This window comes from Archocentrus centrarchus, unplaced genomic scaffold (genome assembly GCF_007364275.1).
Source record: "Archocentrus centrarchus isolate MPI-CPG fArcCen1 unplaced genomic scaffold, fArcCen1 scaffold_37_ctg1, whole genome shotgun sequence".
Classification (NCBI taxonomy): Eukaryota; Metazoa; Chordata; class Actinopteri; order Cichliformes; family Cichlidae; genus Archocentrus; species Archocentrus centrarchus.
This window is the reverse complement of record NW_022060264.1, coordinates 48835-68827: the sequence shown is the minus strand read 5'-3', so window position 1 is coordinate 68827 and position 19993 is coordinate 48835. Positions and strand designations below refer to the sequence as shown.

Below are 19993 nucleotides of genomic sequence, written 5' to 3'. Positions count from 1 at the left end.
ACTTTTGCCACCTCTGCTTTTAGGACACTGGCATGTTAAAAAAAAAAGACAAAAGTTTCATCACAAATGTGAGTGAGTTTAGGGAGGCCCTATGCAACCGCATATGTCACCTATGCCTCGGGCTGGCTCTGCCAGCGATCAAATAACAGGAAACCCCTATAACTAAAATCTGATTCCTTGGCTTTAATTTTTTATATCAGCCTACCTGAAAATTTAATACCTTCATCATATTTCTGTAAAGTCTAAGATATTTTAAGACATTTTGATAATCTGAGGTAATGAATGATTATGTCAGTGTACAAAAATTTAAGCAAAAACCATTTTAAATAATGGAGATTACAATCAATGACCAAAGGGTTTTTGTCATATTCAAGCAGCCCTGGCAGAGGGTCCTGCTGCTTGCTTTATTTCTTTTAACAGGAGGGTAGTAACTGATTTCATAGACCCATCTAATACATTAAAAACATAGCTAGAAAACTAATGTTACCAGCACTGTTTCACAGATGTGGCTGCTAGTTACTTCCTCCAAACCAGCAACATGTTTATTAGATCCCATTCCTACTAGACTGTTCAAAGAAGTCTTTCCAATTATTGATGCTTCAATCTTAAAAATGATCAATCAGTCTTTATTAGTTGGCTGTGTACCACAGACCTTCAAGGTGGCTGTAATTAAACCTCTACTTAAAAAGCCATCACTGACCCAGCTGCCTTAGCTAATTATAGGCCAATCTCCAACCTTCCTTTTCTCTCAAAGACTCTTGAAAGAGTAGTTGTAAAACAGCTAACTGATCATCTGCAGAGGAACGGTTTATTTGAAGAGTTCAGTCAGGTTTCAGAATTCATCACAGTACAGAAACAGCATTAGTGAAGGTTACAAATGATCTTCTTACAGCCTCTGACAGTGGACTCATCTCTGTTCTTGTCCTGTTGGACCTCAGTGCAGCTTTTGATACTGTTGACCATAACATTTTATTACAGAGATTAGAGCTTGCTATAGGTATAAAAGGTACTGCACTGCAGTGGTTTGAATCATATTTATCTCATAGACTCCAATTTGTTCATGTAAATGGGGAGTCTTCTTCACACACTAAGGTTAATTATGGAGTTCCACAGGGTTCTGTGCTAGGACCAATTTTATTTACATTATACATGCTTCCCTTAGGCAGTATTATTAGAAAGCACTGCATCAATTTTCATTGTTATGCAGATGATACTCAGCTTTACCTATCAATGAAGCCAGATGACACACATCAATTAGTCAAACTGCAGGAATGTCTTAAAGATATTAAGGCCTGGATGACCTCTAATTTCCTGCTTCTAAATTCAGATCAAACTGAAATTCTTGTTCTCGGCCCCACAAATCTTAGAAACATGGTGTCTAACCAGATACTTACTCTGGATGGCATTACTTTGGCCTCCAGTAACACCGTGAGACATCTTGGAGTCATTTTTGACCAGGATATGTCCTTCAATGCACATATTAAACAAATATGTAGGACCGCTTTTTTGCATTTGCACAATATTTCTAAAATTAGAAACATCCTTTCTCAGAGTGATGCTGAAAAGCTAATTCATGCATTTATTACTTCTAGGGTGGATTACTGTAATTCATTATTATCAGGCTGTCCTAAAAGCTCCCTGAAAAGTCTTCAGCTGATCCAAAATGCTGCAGCTAGAGTACTGACAGGGACTAGAAAGAGAGAGCAGATTTCTCCCATATTGGCTTCTCTTCATTGGCTCCCTGTTAAATCTAGAATAGAATTTAAAATTCTTCTCCTCACATACAAGGTCTTGAATAATCAGGCACCATCTTATCTCAAAGACCTCATAGTACCATATCACCCCAACAGAGCACTTCACTCTCAGACTGCTGGCTTACTTGTGGTTCCTCGGATACTTAAGAGGAGAATGGGAGGCAGAGCCTTCAGCTTTCAGGCGCCTCTTCTGTGGAACCAGCTTCCAGCTTGGATTCAGGAGACAGACACCCTCTCTATTTTTAAGATTAGGCTTAAAACTTTCCTTTATGATAAAGCTTATAGTTAGGGCTGGATCAGGTGACCCTGAACCATCCCTTAGTTATGCTGCTATAGGCCTAGTCTGCTGGGGGGTTCACATAATGCACTGTTTCTTCTCATTCACCTTATTTACTTTGTTTATACTCCACTCTGCATTTAATCAATTGATATTAATCTCTGGCTCTCTTCCACAGCATGTCTTTCTCTCCCCTCAGCCCAACCGGTCGCGGCAGATGACCCCCCCTCCCTGAGCCTGGATCTGCTGGAGGTTTCTTCCTGTTAAAAGGGAGTTTTTCCTTTCCACTGTCACCAAGTGCTGCTCATAGGGGGTCGTTTTTACTGTTGGGTTTTCTCTGTATTATTGTAGGGTCTTTACCCACAATACAAAGCGCCTTGAGGCGACTGTTTGTTGTGATTTGGCGCTATATAAATAAAATTGAATTGAATTGAATTAATAAATTGCTTAAGCTCAATAGGTTTAACAGAGCATACATTTATTTCATATACATTCCAGTACCTCAAAACTTCTAAATTCAAGCAATCATCTTTGATAAGCCTCACAGAAGAAAGACAGAGGTAACCAGAGGTTATAAAAAAAAAATTAAAAAAAAGTCATACAGTGCAGTGCAGTAAAATTTGCCCAAAAGGCATCTTGGCATAAACAGATGGTAACATTTTGTACACACTGGAAGTGATTTGCTCCTTGCGCAATACTTTGAAGCTACTACTACCTGATCACTTGCAGACATTCCAGTGTCAGGTTACTTAGGTAACCCTCTAAAGCATTTAGTAGCAGGTCATATATCAGTCAGTGGTATTCTTCACTCTCATTGCTTGCCCCTTCAGTTGCTCTTCTGAAATTTATCGCAGTTCTTCTCGCTTCACATTGCCAGCAGTTATTTCGCTTGTAGTCGCTTGAAGTTGCCCAACATTCACTTTCTATGATCTTTGGTCACCATGTCACTGCAAATTGCTTCCAGTATGTACACATCTTAAAGATATGTCTGCACTGGAAGCAATTTGCTTGTTGGACACCACTTTGAAGCTGGTCGCTTGTCAACATTTGTCCAGAATGTTAGCAAGTGACCAGTTGCCAGTAATCCTCTCATGTATTTACAACCAGGTCACATGTCTCAGCAGTATTCTTCACTATCACTGGTAGCTGCTTCAGGCACTCACCTGAAAGTTGAGAAAAGTATCTTGGGTTGCATCTACTTGGCATGACATTCACTTATTTTGCTCATATTTGTGAAATGTCATTCACTTTCTGTAGTCTCATGTCGCCATGACACAGTGAATTACTTCCAGTGTGTACATAGTTTTAGAAAAACAGCAGAACCTAATGTGAATTTCAGCAATGCAGCTGTTAGCTTTAAGTGATACAAACATTTTGTGTGACCATGTCTGTTTGTGTTCCATAAACTGTTAGTACTCTTAGTTCTTCCATGTGTAGCTGTAGTTGCTCATGGTGATGTGTGTAAGGGCCGTCTTTCCCAGGCTGGAGGGCTGCTGCAGCTGCTGGATGGAGGCTGGATGGAGACCACAAGAAGACAGTTCTTCTGACCCCTCACTAACCTGCAAACATGTGCACACACAGTTAACAGAGTAACTGCCAATTTGTTTCTACAAACATCTCTGTCCTTAACTGTACAATGCAAAATACAATGAATACACTCAGTGCCTCAGTTGGAAGGCACTCTCTACAAAACTCTAAGCTGTACATCTTTTTGAGTTAGATCCATCCTAACCAAGTCCACATAGTCCTGTTCAAGTCTTTTACCAAAGGTTTGTCTTAAAAAACATACAATTTAAAATTAGGTCTCGGGGTCGAAAGCAAAGGAAAAAGGTTTTAAGACAAACTGTAAAAATGGACAAAGAAGGGGCCTCTCTAACATGCAAAGGAAAGTTATTCCATAATTTAGGAGATACAATAAAGAAAGCCCTCTCCCCTGTGAGCTTCCTTCTGGATCTTGGCACTTCCAGGAGCAGCTGACCTGAGAGATTGAGAGTGTATGCAGGGATGAAGAAGCTCAGATAGGTAAAGCAGGGCAAGACTGAAAAGATTTAAAAACAAACATAAGAATTTTAAAATTGACCCTAAAATATATAGGCTGAACTGAGGCAGACAAGGGGGAGGCTTCAGATGGTAGTCAAGACAGCATAATCGTTGACTGCCCTCTCCCCTCCCTGACGGACATCTACACCCGCTGCCGCAGGAAAGCCAAAAACATCATCAAGGACAGCTCACACCCTGACTTTGAACTGTTTGACCTGCTGCCCTCTGGCAGGAGCTACAGGTGCATCAAAGCCAGAACAAACAGACTCCAGAACAGTTTCTTCACCAGAGCAACCACCACCCTGAACTCTCACACTCACCCACTCTAACTGTGCAATACCCACATCTCTGTGCAATATTATATTGTTCATACTGAACAATATCACTCCTATCTTATGTAATATCCAATATTCATTCACCAAGTGCAATACTCACCATCTTCATTATTATAATTATATACTTATTTTTTACAATGTATATATTTTTATACATTATTTTTTATTTTTTGTGGGATGCCACATGATGGAGAGCAGAGAGTAGATGATTCAAAACCCAGAATGTTCACAGAAAACGTTCTGCCAGGAAAGACCTAAACTGTATTACATATATAAAGTACAGTATTAACATAAAACATAAAAATAGACCACATCTGTGACAAAATTTAGTAAATTATACAGCATTAAGTGTCTAACCAGACTGTGTGAGGCAGACAGAAGTTTTTTGTGTAATGACATTTTTAAATGTAGACGTTGAAGCTGACCCTGGTTACGTGCTATTAAAAAGCTACAGGCTGCTCCCTGAGAAATAAAATTGACATTCAGTTGGCTTTAATCATATTCAGGCTAAAGCGCATACATACACTGAAACCGTTAACGTTATAGTTATAAATATATAAAAACATTATAGCAAATGAAAGCAGCTTCATGCCCTCTCTCTGCAAGTGTTACCTGTTGCTTGATGATGTTAATATTCAAAACAGCAGTAGGAGTATGGGTACAAAGAGCAGCTGAGAAGTTTCCTTTCTGTGCAGGCTGAAGTAAAGTTGTGATGGCAAGAAGAGAGGATGGGAGGACTGGTCCTGCAGTGTGACAAGTACAAGTTCCAACAGCACTGAGCTCATATGGCAAAAATAGTGAATACTCCTGGGCACAGTGTGAACTGATAAGTGATATGAGAGAAAGAAGTCTGCTCCTCCAGCTGTGTACCTGTGATCTCCAAACTGCTCATGTTTTGGTAGGAAGACCCCATCTGACTTCTTACATTCACACTACGGCCCTAGGAAAAAAAAAATAGAAACAAAAGCACACACAGTGGGATTTGTGCTTCTGAATTAAATGTGGCACATAAGAACATTATAATTGCAGGTTCTCTGAAACCCTAAGCTGTAACCTGATGTGCACTTCCTTAGAGGTAGAACTAAATGTTACACGAACACAGCCTGAAGTAGCTGTCACTAGGAGGAAACAAGTACAGTTGTTTCCTCCTATGCACTACTGCCTGCATATTGTCACCATTTTTTATTTGACTGGAAGACAATGGATCAGCTTGAAGAGAAAAACTCCACCACCAACTAGTGTTTTGGACGAAAGGCACACCACATACAAATATAAATGCTGGCAATGGCATTGACCACTTTCATAGGCTGGTTACATAGAGTACACAAAGAAGTATAAATAATGTATTAGATGGCTGCAGACAGAAATCTGTATGTATGTGTGTGAGTACCTTCAGCGTGTGCATTGTAGCTCCTCTAAATGCACTGGGAGCCAGCAGTGTTGGTGGTAAGCCTGCCTGGGAGCCAGATGAAGCAACCACACCCTTCCAATTGATGAAGAAGTTGATGAGAGTGAAAGTGTGAGGTCCTTCCACACATATCACAGACTCAGGTTTATGGTCCAAAGACACACTGGAACCCTCCTTCTGACTAGAGAAGAGGTCAAGGATGGGTTGTTAATAATATGAAGAAGGAAAAATGCATTCACAGTATATGTAAAAGACAGTAATGTGACAGTTGTTGCTAAAGAGGTCAGAGGATACAGTTGTATGATGTGGCTGTCTGGCTTCTTGATTTTGTCCTGGACTCCCATCTCCTTCAGCCAAGAAAAACTGCCATCTTCATCTCTGTTGTATACATCATGCTCTTCTCCATCAGCTGTCAAATAATTTGCAGCCTCGTTCAGCTCAGAGCACCTACATTTTAAGTGAAAAACACACACAGACATATATTATATCATATATAAATTAGGGCTGTCAAGGTTAACTCACTAATTCATTTTCTTCCGGACATCATGGTGGTGGACAAACAAAGGAAGGAGGTCATAGCGATAGACATCACAATAGCAAGTGACAGCGCAATACCAAGTGACCGCAACATTAAGGAGGAACACAAGAAGCTAGCTAGATCTATAGCTAGATAGGAGCGCTGAGCTCTAGAAAGCACAGACAATAAAAGAAAAAGAAAAAACTTACACCTCCTCTTGTTCCTTGTGCTCATCTTCTCGACTAATTGTCAGATTTTGTGGATCTTTGCTCTTCCTCTGTTCCTCCAGTAGAGGGAGACTGAACTCTATACCTACATGGGTAAACAACACCAGTGAAGACCATGGAATGATGATGCTTTAACATTGTCTCAGACCTCTGTTCATTCTAAACCGCATGCTAGAGGTTTGACATTGGATAATACATTCAGCTACAATTCTTTAGTGGACCTTTTACTGGTCAGCCATGATATAAAGAATACACTACAGGAAAAGATAAGCTTTTTCATGTACTGGTCAGATTTTGCTACCACTATGTTACACTATGTCACAAATTTATTTTACATCACTTTGACTATTAGACATTTACACAAATGGAGTATATTCCTCAAAGAAAATGCCGTTTTTATTAATAAAAATTGAGACAACTTGCAATATAAAAACTGTTTCACTCATGTAGTTGGCTGTCTATTCAAATTTTAACGTTGATGCAGTAGTGCAACAGTTGCAGCAAATTTGATGATGTGCAGTGATTTTCCAGCTCATGAATAAAACACAGGGAGAAGCAATAAAAATGACTTCCTTAGTACAATGTAGATTTAACATAAGATTTAAAGAAAACTGAATGCATAAATTTACATTTCAGAGATAAAAACAAAAAATGTCTAATTTCAGCTCTCACCTTCAGCCTTCATTGCCTCTCTTAATCCCCTGGTTGTAGGAGAAATTAAAGCCGTGATGCTGCTGGATCCGAGACCTGCTGCCCGGAACAGCACTGTGAACTGACACAGCAGAGCAGATCAGCTATGCTGAGCACAGTAATGCTGAGCACAGGTAGAGATTGCACCATAGTAACACTTACCTGATAAGAGCAAAGGTAGAAGTATGGACACAGTCTGGACTTTAATAGAGTGTAGAGAGATGACAGACTGATGGACCTGAACAATATAAAGGAACACAGGAAGTACTGTGGTAATAAGGCCATTGCAATATATAGAACCTAAAATGTTACACACCAGCAAATGAGTCACCAGCTGTTTTACAGCATAGACAGCATTAGATGTATGAGTTCTAATACAAACAGACTCCCAGCATAAACCCGTTGTTATAGTAGTGGTGTGTTGTGGACCATGTTGTTGGACAATTACACATTTTTTGTAGTTTTGCCTCTATAAACCACTACTGTGGATTTTAAATTAAGTTAATCAAGACACAAACATACTTTCAGGGTTAATGCAAGGGGTCTTAAGTGCTTAAAAAGAAGGCAAGTGGACTTCATTTTTGGTTTGTGATGACATTTAATCTCTCAATTGCTGCTTTTATGTGTTTCTCTGCACTTTGTTCTCATCACTAACTGCATCAGATCTGACTTAGCTATTGAAGAATACCCAATTTCCCTTATGCCCTCCTCATTTTGCACCCTCTGGAAACCTTTGTGGCAAAAATGTACACACACCAAAAAACTGCTACTAAATCAGCATACATCTTTTTTTTTTCTTTTTGTTTTTCAAAACTCAAAACTACCAAGAAATAAATATTTTTTAGGATTAATGATTAATAACACTTTAAATGAGAGTTTCATCGTTTGAATTATTGCAAATTAAAAAAAAATTAGTTTTCCATATAGTAAATAATAGATTTGGCATTGGTGGTGGTTAGAGTCTTGGACATGTCAAAGTAATCTTTGACAACAAAATTGGTTTGATTGCACCATTATAGTTTATTTAGTACCAGATACTCCCTCTGGACACCTTCATGGCCAAAAATGCCCCACTGACTTCCACTGAAACTCACTGTTTTTTTTTTTTTTAATCTCACAAAATCATGTATTTTTGAAGAAAAGTAGTGATATTTGAGATTTTTACTGTATTCCAGCAGATTCAACCCTTTTTCCATTATAGGTCAATAAATCAAATTCTTGTAATTTTGCCACTTATATTATGGAGCCATGTGACTACCAGGGGATCCCAATAGCGTGCATGTGTATGTGTGTTTGCGTGTGTGGGTATATGTGCAGTTTAGTTCAGTTCATTTCCAGCTGCAGACCAGCAGATCCTACAGCATGTGACCTGATGCTCTCTATGTTACAGTTTGTTCAGGTTTTAGAAGACTTCTTTCTTTACATATGAAAAACCACCACACACATTTGGTTCTGGTAAGGCTGGTGGCAGCAGTGGCATTATCAGTGGTTTCTGGGAGGCGAGCAACAGTTGTCTGTAACTCCACCACCATGGCCGCAGCAGCTATTTGCTGCTCAGAAAGAGGACATTTCTTATATATGAGTGTGGTGTAGGACATGTATGAGGACAAGACAGTGGTGAGGTGTGTGTGGTAGAAGTGGGTTCAAGACAGGTGTGGGATTACAGGGATGGACTCTGAGCCCCGTCTTTTTTACACTGATGATGGAGGTTAGGCAGGAGTCTTCATGGAGTATGATGTCCGCAGACTACATTGTGATCTGTAGTGAGCATAGGGAGCAGATAAAAGAGAATCTGGAAAGCTGGGATATGTACTGGAGAGAAGAGGATGAAAGTTAGTAGAAGCAAAATAGAATTAATGTGTGAATAAGGAGGAGACAGGTGAAAATGTGAAGTTAAAAGAAGTAGAAACTGTGAAAATGGATGATTTTAAATATCTGGGGCTCAACCATCAACTCCAACAGTGTGCACAAGAGAGGTGAAGAAGAGTCCAAGCAGGTTAGGATGGCTAGAGACAAGGGTCAGGGCTGAATTGTGACAGAGTTTTGGCAGCAAGAGAAGGGAAGGGAAGGTTCACAAGATGGTAGTGAGACCTGCTACGATGTATAATTTGGAGACAAAGGCAATGACAAAAAATACAGAAGGTGGAGCTAGAGATTGGCATTCTTGAAGAGGTTATATAATGGTGCAGCTTCATCAACTGCACCAAAGAATAAAACAATTAAATGTGGATTATTAAACATTAGGTCTCTCTCTTCCAAGTCCCTTTTAGTAAATGATTTAATAATTAATCAACATATTGATTTATTACAGAAACCTGGTTACAGCAGGATGAATATTTAAATGAATCAACACCCCCGAGTCACAGTAACTGTCAGAATGCTCGAAGCACAGGTCGAGGAGGAGGATTAGCTGCAATCTTCAATTCCAGCTTACTAATTAATCAAAGACCCAGACAAAGTTTTAATTCTTTTGAAAGCCCGACTCTTAGTCTTGTCCATCCTAATTGGGAAACCCAAAAACCTGTTTTATTTGTTATCATCTATCGTCCACCTGGTCCTTACTCAGAGTTTCTGTCTGATTTCTCAGACTTTTTATCTGATTTAGTGCTCAGTTCAGATAAAATCATTATAGTGGGTGATTTTAACATCCATGTAGATGCTGAGAATGACAGCCTCAACACTGCATTTAATCTATTGTTAGATTCAATTGGCTTCTCTCAAAATGTAAAGGAGCCCACCCACCACTTTAATCATACTCTGGATCTTGTCCTAGCATATGGCATAGAAACTGAAGACTTAACAGTATTCCCTGAAAGCCCCCTCCTGTCTGATCATTTCTTAGTAACATTTACATTTACTTTAATGGATTACACAGCAGTGGGGAATACGTTTTATTATAGTAGAAGTCTTTGTGAAAGTGCTGTAACTAAGTTTAAGGATCTAATTCCTTCATTGTTATGCTCTTCAGTGCCATGTGCCAACACAGTGCAGAGCAGCTACCTAAACTCTGCTCCCAGTGAGGTCGATTATCTCGTCAATAGTTTTACATCCTCACTGCGAACGACTTTGGATACTGTGGCTCCTCTGAAAAGGAAAGCTTCAAATCAGAAGTGCCTGACTCCGTGGTATAATTCACAAACGCACAGCTTAAAGCAGATAACCCGAAAGCTGGAGAGGGAATGGCGTCTCACTAAATTAGAAGATGCTCATTTAGCCTGGAAAAAGAGTTTGTTGCTCTATAAAAAAGCCCTCCGTAAAGCTAGGACATCTTACTATTCATCATTAATTGAAGAAAATAAGAACAACCCCAGGTTTCTTTTCAGCACTGTAGCCAGGCTGACAAAGAGTCAGAGCTCTGTAGAGCTGAGTATTCCTTTCACTTTAACTAGTAGTGACTTCATGGATTTCTTTACAAATAAAATTTTAGACAGAGAAAAAATTATTCATAACCATCTCAAAGATTTATCTTCATGTTCGGCTGCTTTCAGCACTGCTGGTATTTGTTTAGACTCTTTGGCTACAGTTTCAGAGTTAACTTCAATAGTTATTAGTAATTCTATTTACATTATTTATATATTATACATTATAAGGCCTGGATGACCTCTAATTTCCTGCTTCTAAATTCAGATCAAACTGAAGTTCTTGTACTCGGCCCCACAAATCTTAGAAACATGGTGTCTAACCAGATACTTACTCTGGATGGCATTACTTTGGCCTCCAGTAACACTGAGAAATCTTGGAGTCATTTTTGACCAGGATATGTCCTTCAATGCACATATTTAACAAATATGTAGGACCGCTTTTTTGCATTTGTGCAATATTTCTAAAATTAGAAACATCCTTTCTCAGAGTGATGCTGAAAAGCTAATTCATGCATTTATTACTTCTAGGGTGGACTATTGTAATTCATTATTATCAGGCTGTTCTAAAAGCTCCCTGAAAAGTCTTCAGCTGATCCAAAATGCTGCAGCTAGAGTACTGACAGGGACTAGAAAGAGAGAGCAGATTTCTCCCATATTGGCTTCTCTTCATTGGCTCCCTGTTAAATCTAGAATAGAATTTAAACTCCGTCTGCTCACATACAAGGTCTTGAATAATCAGGCCCCATCTTATCTCAAAGACCTTATAGTCCCATTTCACCCCAACAGAGCACTTCGCTCTCAGACTGCTGGCTTACTTGTGGTTCCTAGGATACTTAAGAGTAGAATGGGAGGCAGAGCCTTCAGCTTTCAGGCCCCTCTTCTGTGGAATCAGCTTCCAGCTTGGATTCAGGAGACAGACACCCTCTCTATTTTTAAGATTAGGCTTAAAACGTTCCTTTTTGATCAAGCTTATAGTTAGGGCTGGATCAGGTGACCCTGAACCATCCCTTAGTTATGCTGTTATAGGCCTAGTCTGCTGGGGGGTTCCCACAATAGACTGTTTCTTTTCATTCACCTTATTTACTTTGTTTATACTCCACTCTGCATTTAATCATTAATTGTTATTAATCTCTGGCTCTCTTCCACAGCATGTCTTTTCTCCCCCCTCAGCCCAACCCGTTGCGGCAGATGACCCCCCCCTCCCGAGCCTGGTTCTGCTGGAGGTTTCTTCCTGTTAAAGGGAGTTTTTCCTTCCCACTGTCACCAAGTGCTGCTCATAGGGGGTCATTTTTGACTGTTGGGTTTTCTCTGTATTATTGTAGGGTCTTTACCCACAATACAAAGCGCCTTGAGGCGACTGTTTGTTGTGATTTGGCGCTATATAAATAAAATTGAATTGAATTGAATTGAAATCAAAAGACGGCAGTTTTCAGGCTTTGTAAGAAAGTTTGACAACCAACCTGTTCCATCATCAAAGAGTATGAGGAATATGAAAAGTTTCGGGAACCCGCTGTTCAAGACAAACCTAAATCAGCTAAGGTGTCTGGCAAAACATACACAGCAAATTTTAGCCCCCCTGTGACCCGACTAGCGGGATGAAGAGGAAGATGATGGATGGATGGATGTTAATATCCTTTAAGTTATAAGGTATGAAGGTATGTTACAATCACTGCATCATAACCTAGCAACGTTCACGGAGCTCACCTGTTTGGAGTCTCAGATAATATGCTGAAGCGGTCTGTCAAAAAGCGGGTTTCTGATCAGATGAAGGCATGTATTTTCTGTGATTTTTCTTGCTATAATATAGGGGAATCCTTCTGGACAGCCTCTTTTTAAAAATTTTTTCATTCTGTCAAGTCTTCCATATTGAGCGATTGCTTTTGAAAAACTTGCCAAAGTTAATGTGTCAAAAACACTGATTTAAGTCTTATATTTTACTAGCTTGCACTTCTTTTGCGAACACATTTTTAAATAATTCAAAATATTGTTTATTAACTTTATCAACAAAATTACAGAAAATGTTGAGATATTATTTTTTGTCAATATTGCACACCCCTAGTCCATAGTGTTCTTAATTTCTTGTTTTGAAAAGTTGTTTTTGTTTTTAAATAAAGGAATGACTCCATTTTAGTTGTTGTCTATAGTCTTCCATAGGGAGAGCCATTTTATTCAAAATGAAATAAATAAATAAATACTGCTATTGATAAATTATTAATAAACATTCCATGAAATAAATAAATATCCCCATGAAATAAAACTATTTTTTAAAAGAAATTTTTATCTTATTTTATTTTAATTTATTTCAAGATTTATGTATTTATTTATTTACTTCATAATAGAGTTGTATTTTGTGACACTTTTATTTTGTAAAGATAATAAAACAGCTCTCCATACTTCCAGGCCACGTGGTGCTGCTGAGTGCATTCCTTATTTTAAGAATGTGGCTCTTAAAAGAAGAGACTGGCCAGCTGTTTTTTGTTTGTTTGTTCGTTCGTTGTTTTAGGACTGGCCAGATCTCTCCCTCTTTAATTGGTTCACTTAATTTTGTCAACCTTATGGCCTCTTTCACTTTCATCAATTTCTTTTTGGAGCTCCATGTAAAGATGCCAAATCCAAGTTCAACTCTTGGAACCGACTCTAGATCATTTATCCACTTAATTTGTTGTGGAATATTGAGGAAAGCAGACTCACCCTGGTCATGAAACTGGTTGTCAGATAATTATGTAGAAAAATGGCTGTAGCTTTTAAACAATTAATGAAATACCTTTGTTACAACCCCTTGAATTAAAGTTGAAAGTCTGTGCTTCAATCACATCTTGACTGAGTTAAAAATTATTGGTGATGTACAGAGGCAAAAATTATAAAAAAAAAAAAATTTATATATATATATATATATATATATATATATATATATATATATATATATATATTAGGGGTGGGACTTTAACGCGTTAATTTTGATTAATTAATTATGGGGAAATTAACGCGTTAAAATTTTTAACGCATTTTAATCGCACGCGAGTTCCCGGCATACAGATTATATCGACGCACAATGTCCAAATTAGGGGCCGCATCCTGCGAAGGACCCGGCCCACGTCTTTCGCAGCCCACGAACACCACAAAGGCCGGAAGTGAGCAGCTAGCCTTCATATCAGCTGCCGTCACCTCTGCGTAGCTCATGTCGCCTAGCAACCGTGAGTGCGAAGCACAGCTGTGTAAAAGCAGCTGTTAAACGGAGAACGAACTTTTTCTCCTTTTTGTGGTTTAATTTTAAGTCTTTAATTCAAAATAAGCTGTTAAAACAAGCATAACACATTTCAACATCAAGGAATACAGCTGAGAGAATGATTAATTTCCAACTATAACAAGTGAGACATTAATGTTGAATAAAACTATCCAGTTATGATGCCTAACTTTAATTTCAGGAGTTTGCTTATCACAGGAGCACTTCCACCTTTCGTTGGTCTGTGTAGTAGACTGGTGGGAAAATAAACAAAATTTTGAAGTTTAAGCTTATGTATATTGATTTATTCATCAACTAAACTTAAATTAATATTTCTCATGTCAAATATTGAAATGCGATTAAAATGCGATTAATTTCGATTAATTAATTACAAAGCTTGTAATTAATTCGATTAATTTTTTTAATCGAGTCCCACCCCTAATATATATATATATATATATATATATATATATATATATATATATATATATATATATATATATATATATATATATATATATATATAGTGTGTGAAGAAAAACTTATGGGCCTAACTGTTTATCAGCCTCACCATTCCCTCATGAGACTCTGCTGCAGAGCTGCATCCTGAGCCCAGGGGATGCTCTTGCCAGAGAAGCTCCTCTCAGCGTTGATCCTGGGAAATAGAGAGAGCCAGGGCAGGGATGGATGCTGCCAGTAGACAAGGTTCTGCTGGAAAGCACAGCGTAGTTCTGAGCAAGACCTGGGATCCTACAGGAAATAGACAGACAGACAAACAGGTCTGACTGAGGAAGAAGCTACTTAAGAACCCACATTAAGGCCACCAAAATGTGTGGGTATAAACATATATTTAGTCCTATATTTTTGCAGATGACTCCTTCACTGCTCTCTGATGCCCTCTTAAAGTGATACAAAAAACTAACTTATAGGCATCGGTCACCTTGTATTATAAACTAATATTGACTTATCACAAATAAATTTATGTACTTTTTGTGATGAGCACCAGTATGAAAACTTATGCCACAAAACTTAAGAAAAATAGGTGCTTGGGATAATTTTTAAAATGTGTCATAATATAGTTGATTGAAAAGAAAGTTCTCTGACTCAGAACTGTGGGCACATCACAAGCATCACTCTTGGGAAAATGCACACAGACTACAGTGCAGAATGTAAGAAGTCTTGTAAATCAAGAAATAGCTGCCTTAGATAACGGGCAAAGCCAAGGGAAGTCTTTACAGTAAGATGCAACTAGTTTGTGAAATACAGTGCTGTAAACTTTAATAATAAGTCCATCATTTTCTCCTTTCAGTACAACTCTATTAGCTGGTACATCAATCTTGCAAATTTTCACTTGCTACATAACTGAACGTGAGACTCTAAAAGGCAAGCGGTGCAGTGATTAGCACTGTTGCCTTAGCAAGAAGATTCCTGATGCCTTTCTATGTAGAGCCTTTGTAGGTTTCCTCCAGGTACTCCACCTTTTCATAGTCTAAAGACATGCATGTTAATTTAATTGGTGACATTAACAAGCAGCATGGGGGCTCCACAGGGAACTATCCTGGCACCATTCCTTTTCACACTGTATACAGCAGAATTCATTGGGGTGGCTGTGGCTCAGGAGGAAGCCTACTAATTGGAAAGTTGGCAGTTTGATTCCTGACTGCTCTGGGCTGCATGCCAAAGTATCCTTGGGCAAGATACTGAACCCCAAGTTGCTCTCTGAGGTGCCGTTTACACGAAGCCGTTTTCACTGGAAACGGTGTCGTTTTGATGCGTTTCAGCCTTTCGTTTACACGATGGCGTTTCAGAAACGATCCGCGTTTACACGAGGACATGTGAAACGATGAAAACGATGTAGTTCCCATGCCAGGCCACAAGTTGGCGTTGGTTTTCTCTTTGCAAAATTTGTTTACGCAAGACGTGCATGCGTGGAGTGACACAGTAGGTAGTGCGGCAAATTGTTCATTACTTACAAAACGGCCAATGTGAGAGGTTTTGTGTGGACAGATGATGAGATTGGATCGCTGCTGCACACAACGCTGAATTACAAAACGGTAAAAACACAAGAAAAGCATAAGAAGCACTCGTGAATCCGCGAGTACTGTTTATCAGTTTGCGCGTGCGCGAAAAACTGTGGCCGTCGCAACCATAGTGCGCATGTGCGAGTCGAGCGTTTTCAAATCACCCCGGTTTCAAGTGTTTACACGAAAACGCAAGCCGGTGCGTTTCTGAAACGCTCCACTCTGGACCCCGTTTCTGAAACACATCGTTTTCACTCTGTTGTCGTGTAAACAGAAGGGCGAAACGCATCAAAACGACACCGTTGTCGTGTAAACGCAAGGCCGAAACGCATCAAAACGACACCGTTTCAAAATGAAAACGGTCTCGTGTAAACGGCACCTGACAGAAGTGTTGGAGTGTGAATGTGTGTGAAAAGCACTTAGCTTACATACAAATGGAAGTGCTTGTATGAATGGGTGTGAGAAAAAGCGCTATATAAGAACTAGTCCATTTACTTCACATACAATTCTGTGTCCTGATGATGCTGCCATTGTGGCATGTAAAGGTATCTTAGGATGTCTTCAGTGACTGGAGTCACAAAAACAACCTCAAACTGAACCTCTAAGAAGAAGGAAATGATAATACATTTCCAAAGATTAAGGCCCTCTCTTCAGCCTGTGAAAGTTTGTGGGGTGCACATAGAGGTGGTAACAAAATATAAATATCTAGGTTTTCACCTATATAACAAGCTAGTATGGTCCCTGAATACAGATTAACTACTGTATACAAAAAGGGGAAGAGCAGTCTCTTTGTTAAGAAAACTAAGATCACTTGACATCTGCAGTAAAATGGAGAGATACAGTAAATCATTTGTACCCACAGCCATCATCCCCTTAAATTCGCATTAAAATAGCAGATGAGCTATGTCAGACATATGAATTTCCCTCTGCGATCAATAGTTATTCTGATTCGTAGTCATTAAACTATATATTTTCATAATATCGATGAATGAAGTTATAGTAAAAACATTCTGAATGAAAAACAAGATTTTGTGTTATATTGAGAAATTTGGAGTGAGTGTTAAAATTGAAAACTTGTGACAGCTCAAAAACACTGAAAAAAAAAGTTAATAAGCACAACATTTCCACCCACCCCTGTGTATTTTGAGAACCTGGGTCATAGCTTCCTCTTCATAGCAACACAAAAAAAACATACTGACAACTTTAAAGTGCACCTAAATTCTCCTAAATGGAAGTTTAACTTCATGCAAAGAGTGTACCTGAGGACTGTGTGGCACGGGATTAAACTGTGCCCTGCAATGTTGGCTGATCCCTTGAGCTTCCTCCTGGGCCTTGAGATGCTCTGCCCATGAAAGGGAGAGTGGAGAGGTGAAGAGGACTCTAGTCTTCAGGCTCCAGTCTGCCGGATACTGGTTGCACACAGGAGGTATGTCAGTTTGAACAATGGCCTGGGGACTCTACAAGGACAGAGAGGGGGAGGAAATTTTGAATACACAGTTGTACATGAAAGAATGAAAAGGTAACATTTCTCATAGATACAGTATATTGCTAAAAGTATTCACTCATCTGCCTTCACACACATATGATCTTTAGTGACATCACATTCTTAATCCATAGGATTTAATATAATGTCAGCCCACCCTTTGCAGCTATAGAAATTTTAACTCCTCCAGAAAGGCTTTCCACAAGGTTTCTGTGTGTTTATGGGAATTTTTAACCATTCTTCCAGAAGTGCATTTGTGAGGCCAAACACTGATGTTGGTTGAGAAGGCCTGTCTTGCAGTCTCTGTTCTAATTCATCCCAAAGGTGCTCTACCAGGTTGAGGTCAGCACTCTGTGTAGGCCAATCTAGTTCTTCCACACCAAAACACCAAACCATGTCTTTATGGACCTGGCTTTGTGCACTGGTGTGACCCATTCTTTCACAAATGTAGAAGCAGTCTGCATTCCTAGCTTCTTGGTGACACAGTCGTTAGCACTGTTACCTCAAAGCAAGAAGATGCTGGGTTGTATTCCACCTTGCCCAGGATCTTTCTATGTGGAGTTTGCATGTTCTCCTGGGATTTGTGTGGGTGTTCTCTGGTTTCTTCCCACAGACATGCACTTAGTGAGGTTAGGTTAATTGGAGATTCTAATTTGCTAATAGGTGTGAATGTGAGCATGAATGGTTGTCTGTCTTTCTGCATTAGCTCTGTAATAGGCTGGGGGCATGTCCCCTGCCTGCTCTATGACAGCTGGGAACCTGACCCAACCCAACCCTGAAGAGGATGAGCAAAAGAAAATGGATGGTTTTATGCACATGTGGAAGTGAGTTCAAACACGTGAATGCAATATTTGGATGGGTGAGTGAATACTTTTGGCAATGTAGTGTATGTCACGCAGCATGAAAAGTACAGAAACAATTCCAACCTTCAGCAGTGGGCTTTTAACATCCTCCTCCTCTTCTTCAAACAGAGAGTCATCCTCAAACAAAGTGACAGACCGCTACAGCAGGACAGGAAAAGAAGGGACTTTAAAAAAAGGTCTACAAGGCTCGTGAATGTAACTACATGAGAACAGCTGTGCTACCATTCAGTACTTTGTATTATGGCACAGTGACGATCACTCGCGCAGAAGTTTGTGTGTGTGTTTTAAGAGGAAATCTGTAGTGTGACCTCACACATATAAAAAACAGCTTCTGCTTAGATCAACAAACAAACTGTTGACCCAGAGAGCTGCGCCAACAATTTAATTGTAAGAAACCAGACGGATAGGGCAGTGCGAAGGGGCTTAAGTAACAGCTTTTTCTAATTTTACAAAGTGCACAACAGAAAGCTCGGTGTTACAACCTACCTGGGTGGAAACTTGTAGGTGTTCCTGTTTTTCTGCCTCAGCCAGCTTAAAACCGAGGGCACGATCTCCCTGGTATTCCCTCCTTGTAGAGTTGTCATCTCCGTGATGTTTGGTTGTCCTCATTATCCCGGAGCTATCCGCAATTTCGGTATTACCACTGGCATTGTTAAAAATGATTAGTTTCTTTTTGGGACTATGAGTATTTTCTATATTTGCGAACGGGTTCCTGCGTTTTGTTCCAACTCCGGAATGGTTTTGGGCGGTAAAGAGTGGACCTGGGGAGAAAGGCCGTACGTACATCGGAGATGAACTACTCTGTCCGGTGCAGCCAGTTCGGCCAGAGGAAACGGCGGTGTCGCTTCGGGCTCTTTTCCGCCTCATTCGCAAAATTTCAGCAGGTCGCTTGAAGCTGGGTGAGTACCCTTTGTGTTCAGACATAGTGTGCAGCTGTAGTTCGTCCAAATCAATCTACATCTAACGATGTTTTCTTTAGAAAGTGCTGGATCCGTTGTTGTTTTGTTCTCGCTCTTTCCCCACTGTACAAATTTGGCGCTTAATGTGCTGACGTATGGCGGTTGGCAAACTAGCTTAGAGGTGCATTATCGCCACCTACTGGAGTGGAGTGTGGATCAGGAAGTGGACAGGAAAAAAAAACCCTTTATATTCTGTCTGTTAAGGCCGTTCTTCTCAAAAACATTTGTCAAATGACCATAAACTCGTGACAGCTGCTTTTCAAGAAGATTCTCCAATGTAAAAGTAATCTTCAACTGTTTACATCAATTCCCTTCTGTCCCGGTCATACGTCCAACAAGCTAACAACACATGCTGAACTGATTCAGGTTGAGTGCAGTGCACACACTGTCCATGTGGGTGCTTGCCTATCAACTGGGGAGTTTTATTAAGACCTGTGTGTCCTAATCTAAAATGGGTGATTACTATCTCTTCTTTTTGGTTCCTTTCTGGTTCCTACCCACTCTCTTCACATGACCAACATGTCTTTGAATATTATAAAATGCCTTCCTGTGTCAAATGTCCCAGTGCCCCTGCCATATTTTCCAGACGACTATTAATAATGCTGTTGACTTCAGCTTGCTTTTTCAGCCCCATGTACATAAGCCCATTGAAAAACAATATATTTCAATATGATACACATTGTGAAACTATGCCATGTCTATGACATTGAGAAGGGTGGGACAAGAATCAGTGCATGCCATATCCAAAATAGAGGGCATAGATTTTTAGGAAACGTGATTTAGCATGTTTGACCTGCTTTTGGACATGTTGGACATGCTCTTTTCATCCAGAAG

The 19993-nt window shown here is 39.6% G+C and overlaps 1 protein-coding gene across 1 annotated transcript; it reads right to left on the bottom strand.

The window, feature by feature from the left end:
- Window positions 1-2488: 2488 nt before the first annotated feature.
- On the bottom strand, window positions 2489-19233 carry donson (DNA replication fork stabilization factor DONSON). The gene is made up of 12 exons (XM_030724558.1): window positions 18687-19233; window positions 18264-18338; window positions 17114-17311; window positions 14405-14583; window positions 7411-7486; window positions 7231-7330; window positions 6541-6643; window positions 6109-6261; window positions 5797-5995; window positions 5277-5346; window positions 5019-5149; window positions 2489-3590 (listed from the first exon to the last, which is right to left on the bottom strand). The coding sequence occupies exons 1-12, from the start codon at window positions 19122-19124 to the stop codon at window positions 3450-3452; spliced, it is 1863 nt and encodes a 620-aa protein (XP_030580418.1). The 5' UTR covers window positions 19125-19233; the 3' UTR covers window positions 2489-3449.
- Window positions 19234-19993: the final 760 nt, after the last annotated feature.

Excerpts from the sequence above, each read along its gene's own strand:
- donson (XM_030724558.1), bottom strand. The coding sequence starts at position 19,124 with ATGTCTGAACACAAAGGGTACTCACCCAGCTTCAAGCGACCTGCTGAA. Across the intron at positions 18,339-18,686 it reads ACCTACAAGTTTCCACCCAG|CGGTCTGTCACTTTGTTTGA; the intron begins GTAGGTTGTAAC and ends GTCCTGCTGTAG. Across the intron at positions 5,996-6,108 it reads GACAGCCACATCATACAACT|TCAGAAGGAGGGTTCCAGTG; the intron begins GTATCCTCTGAC and ends CCTCTTCTCTAG.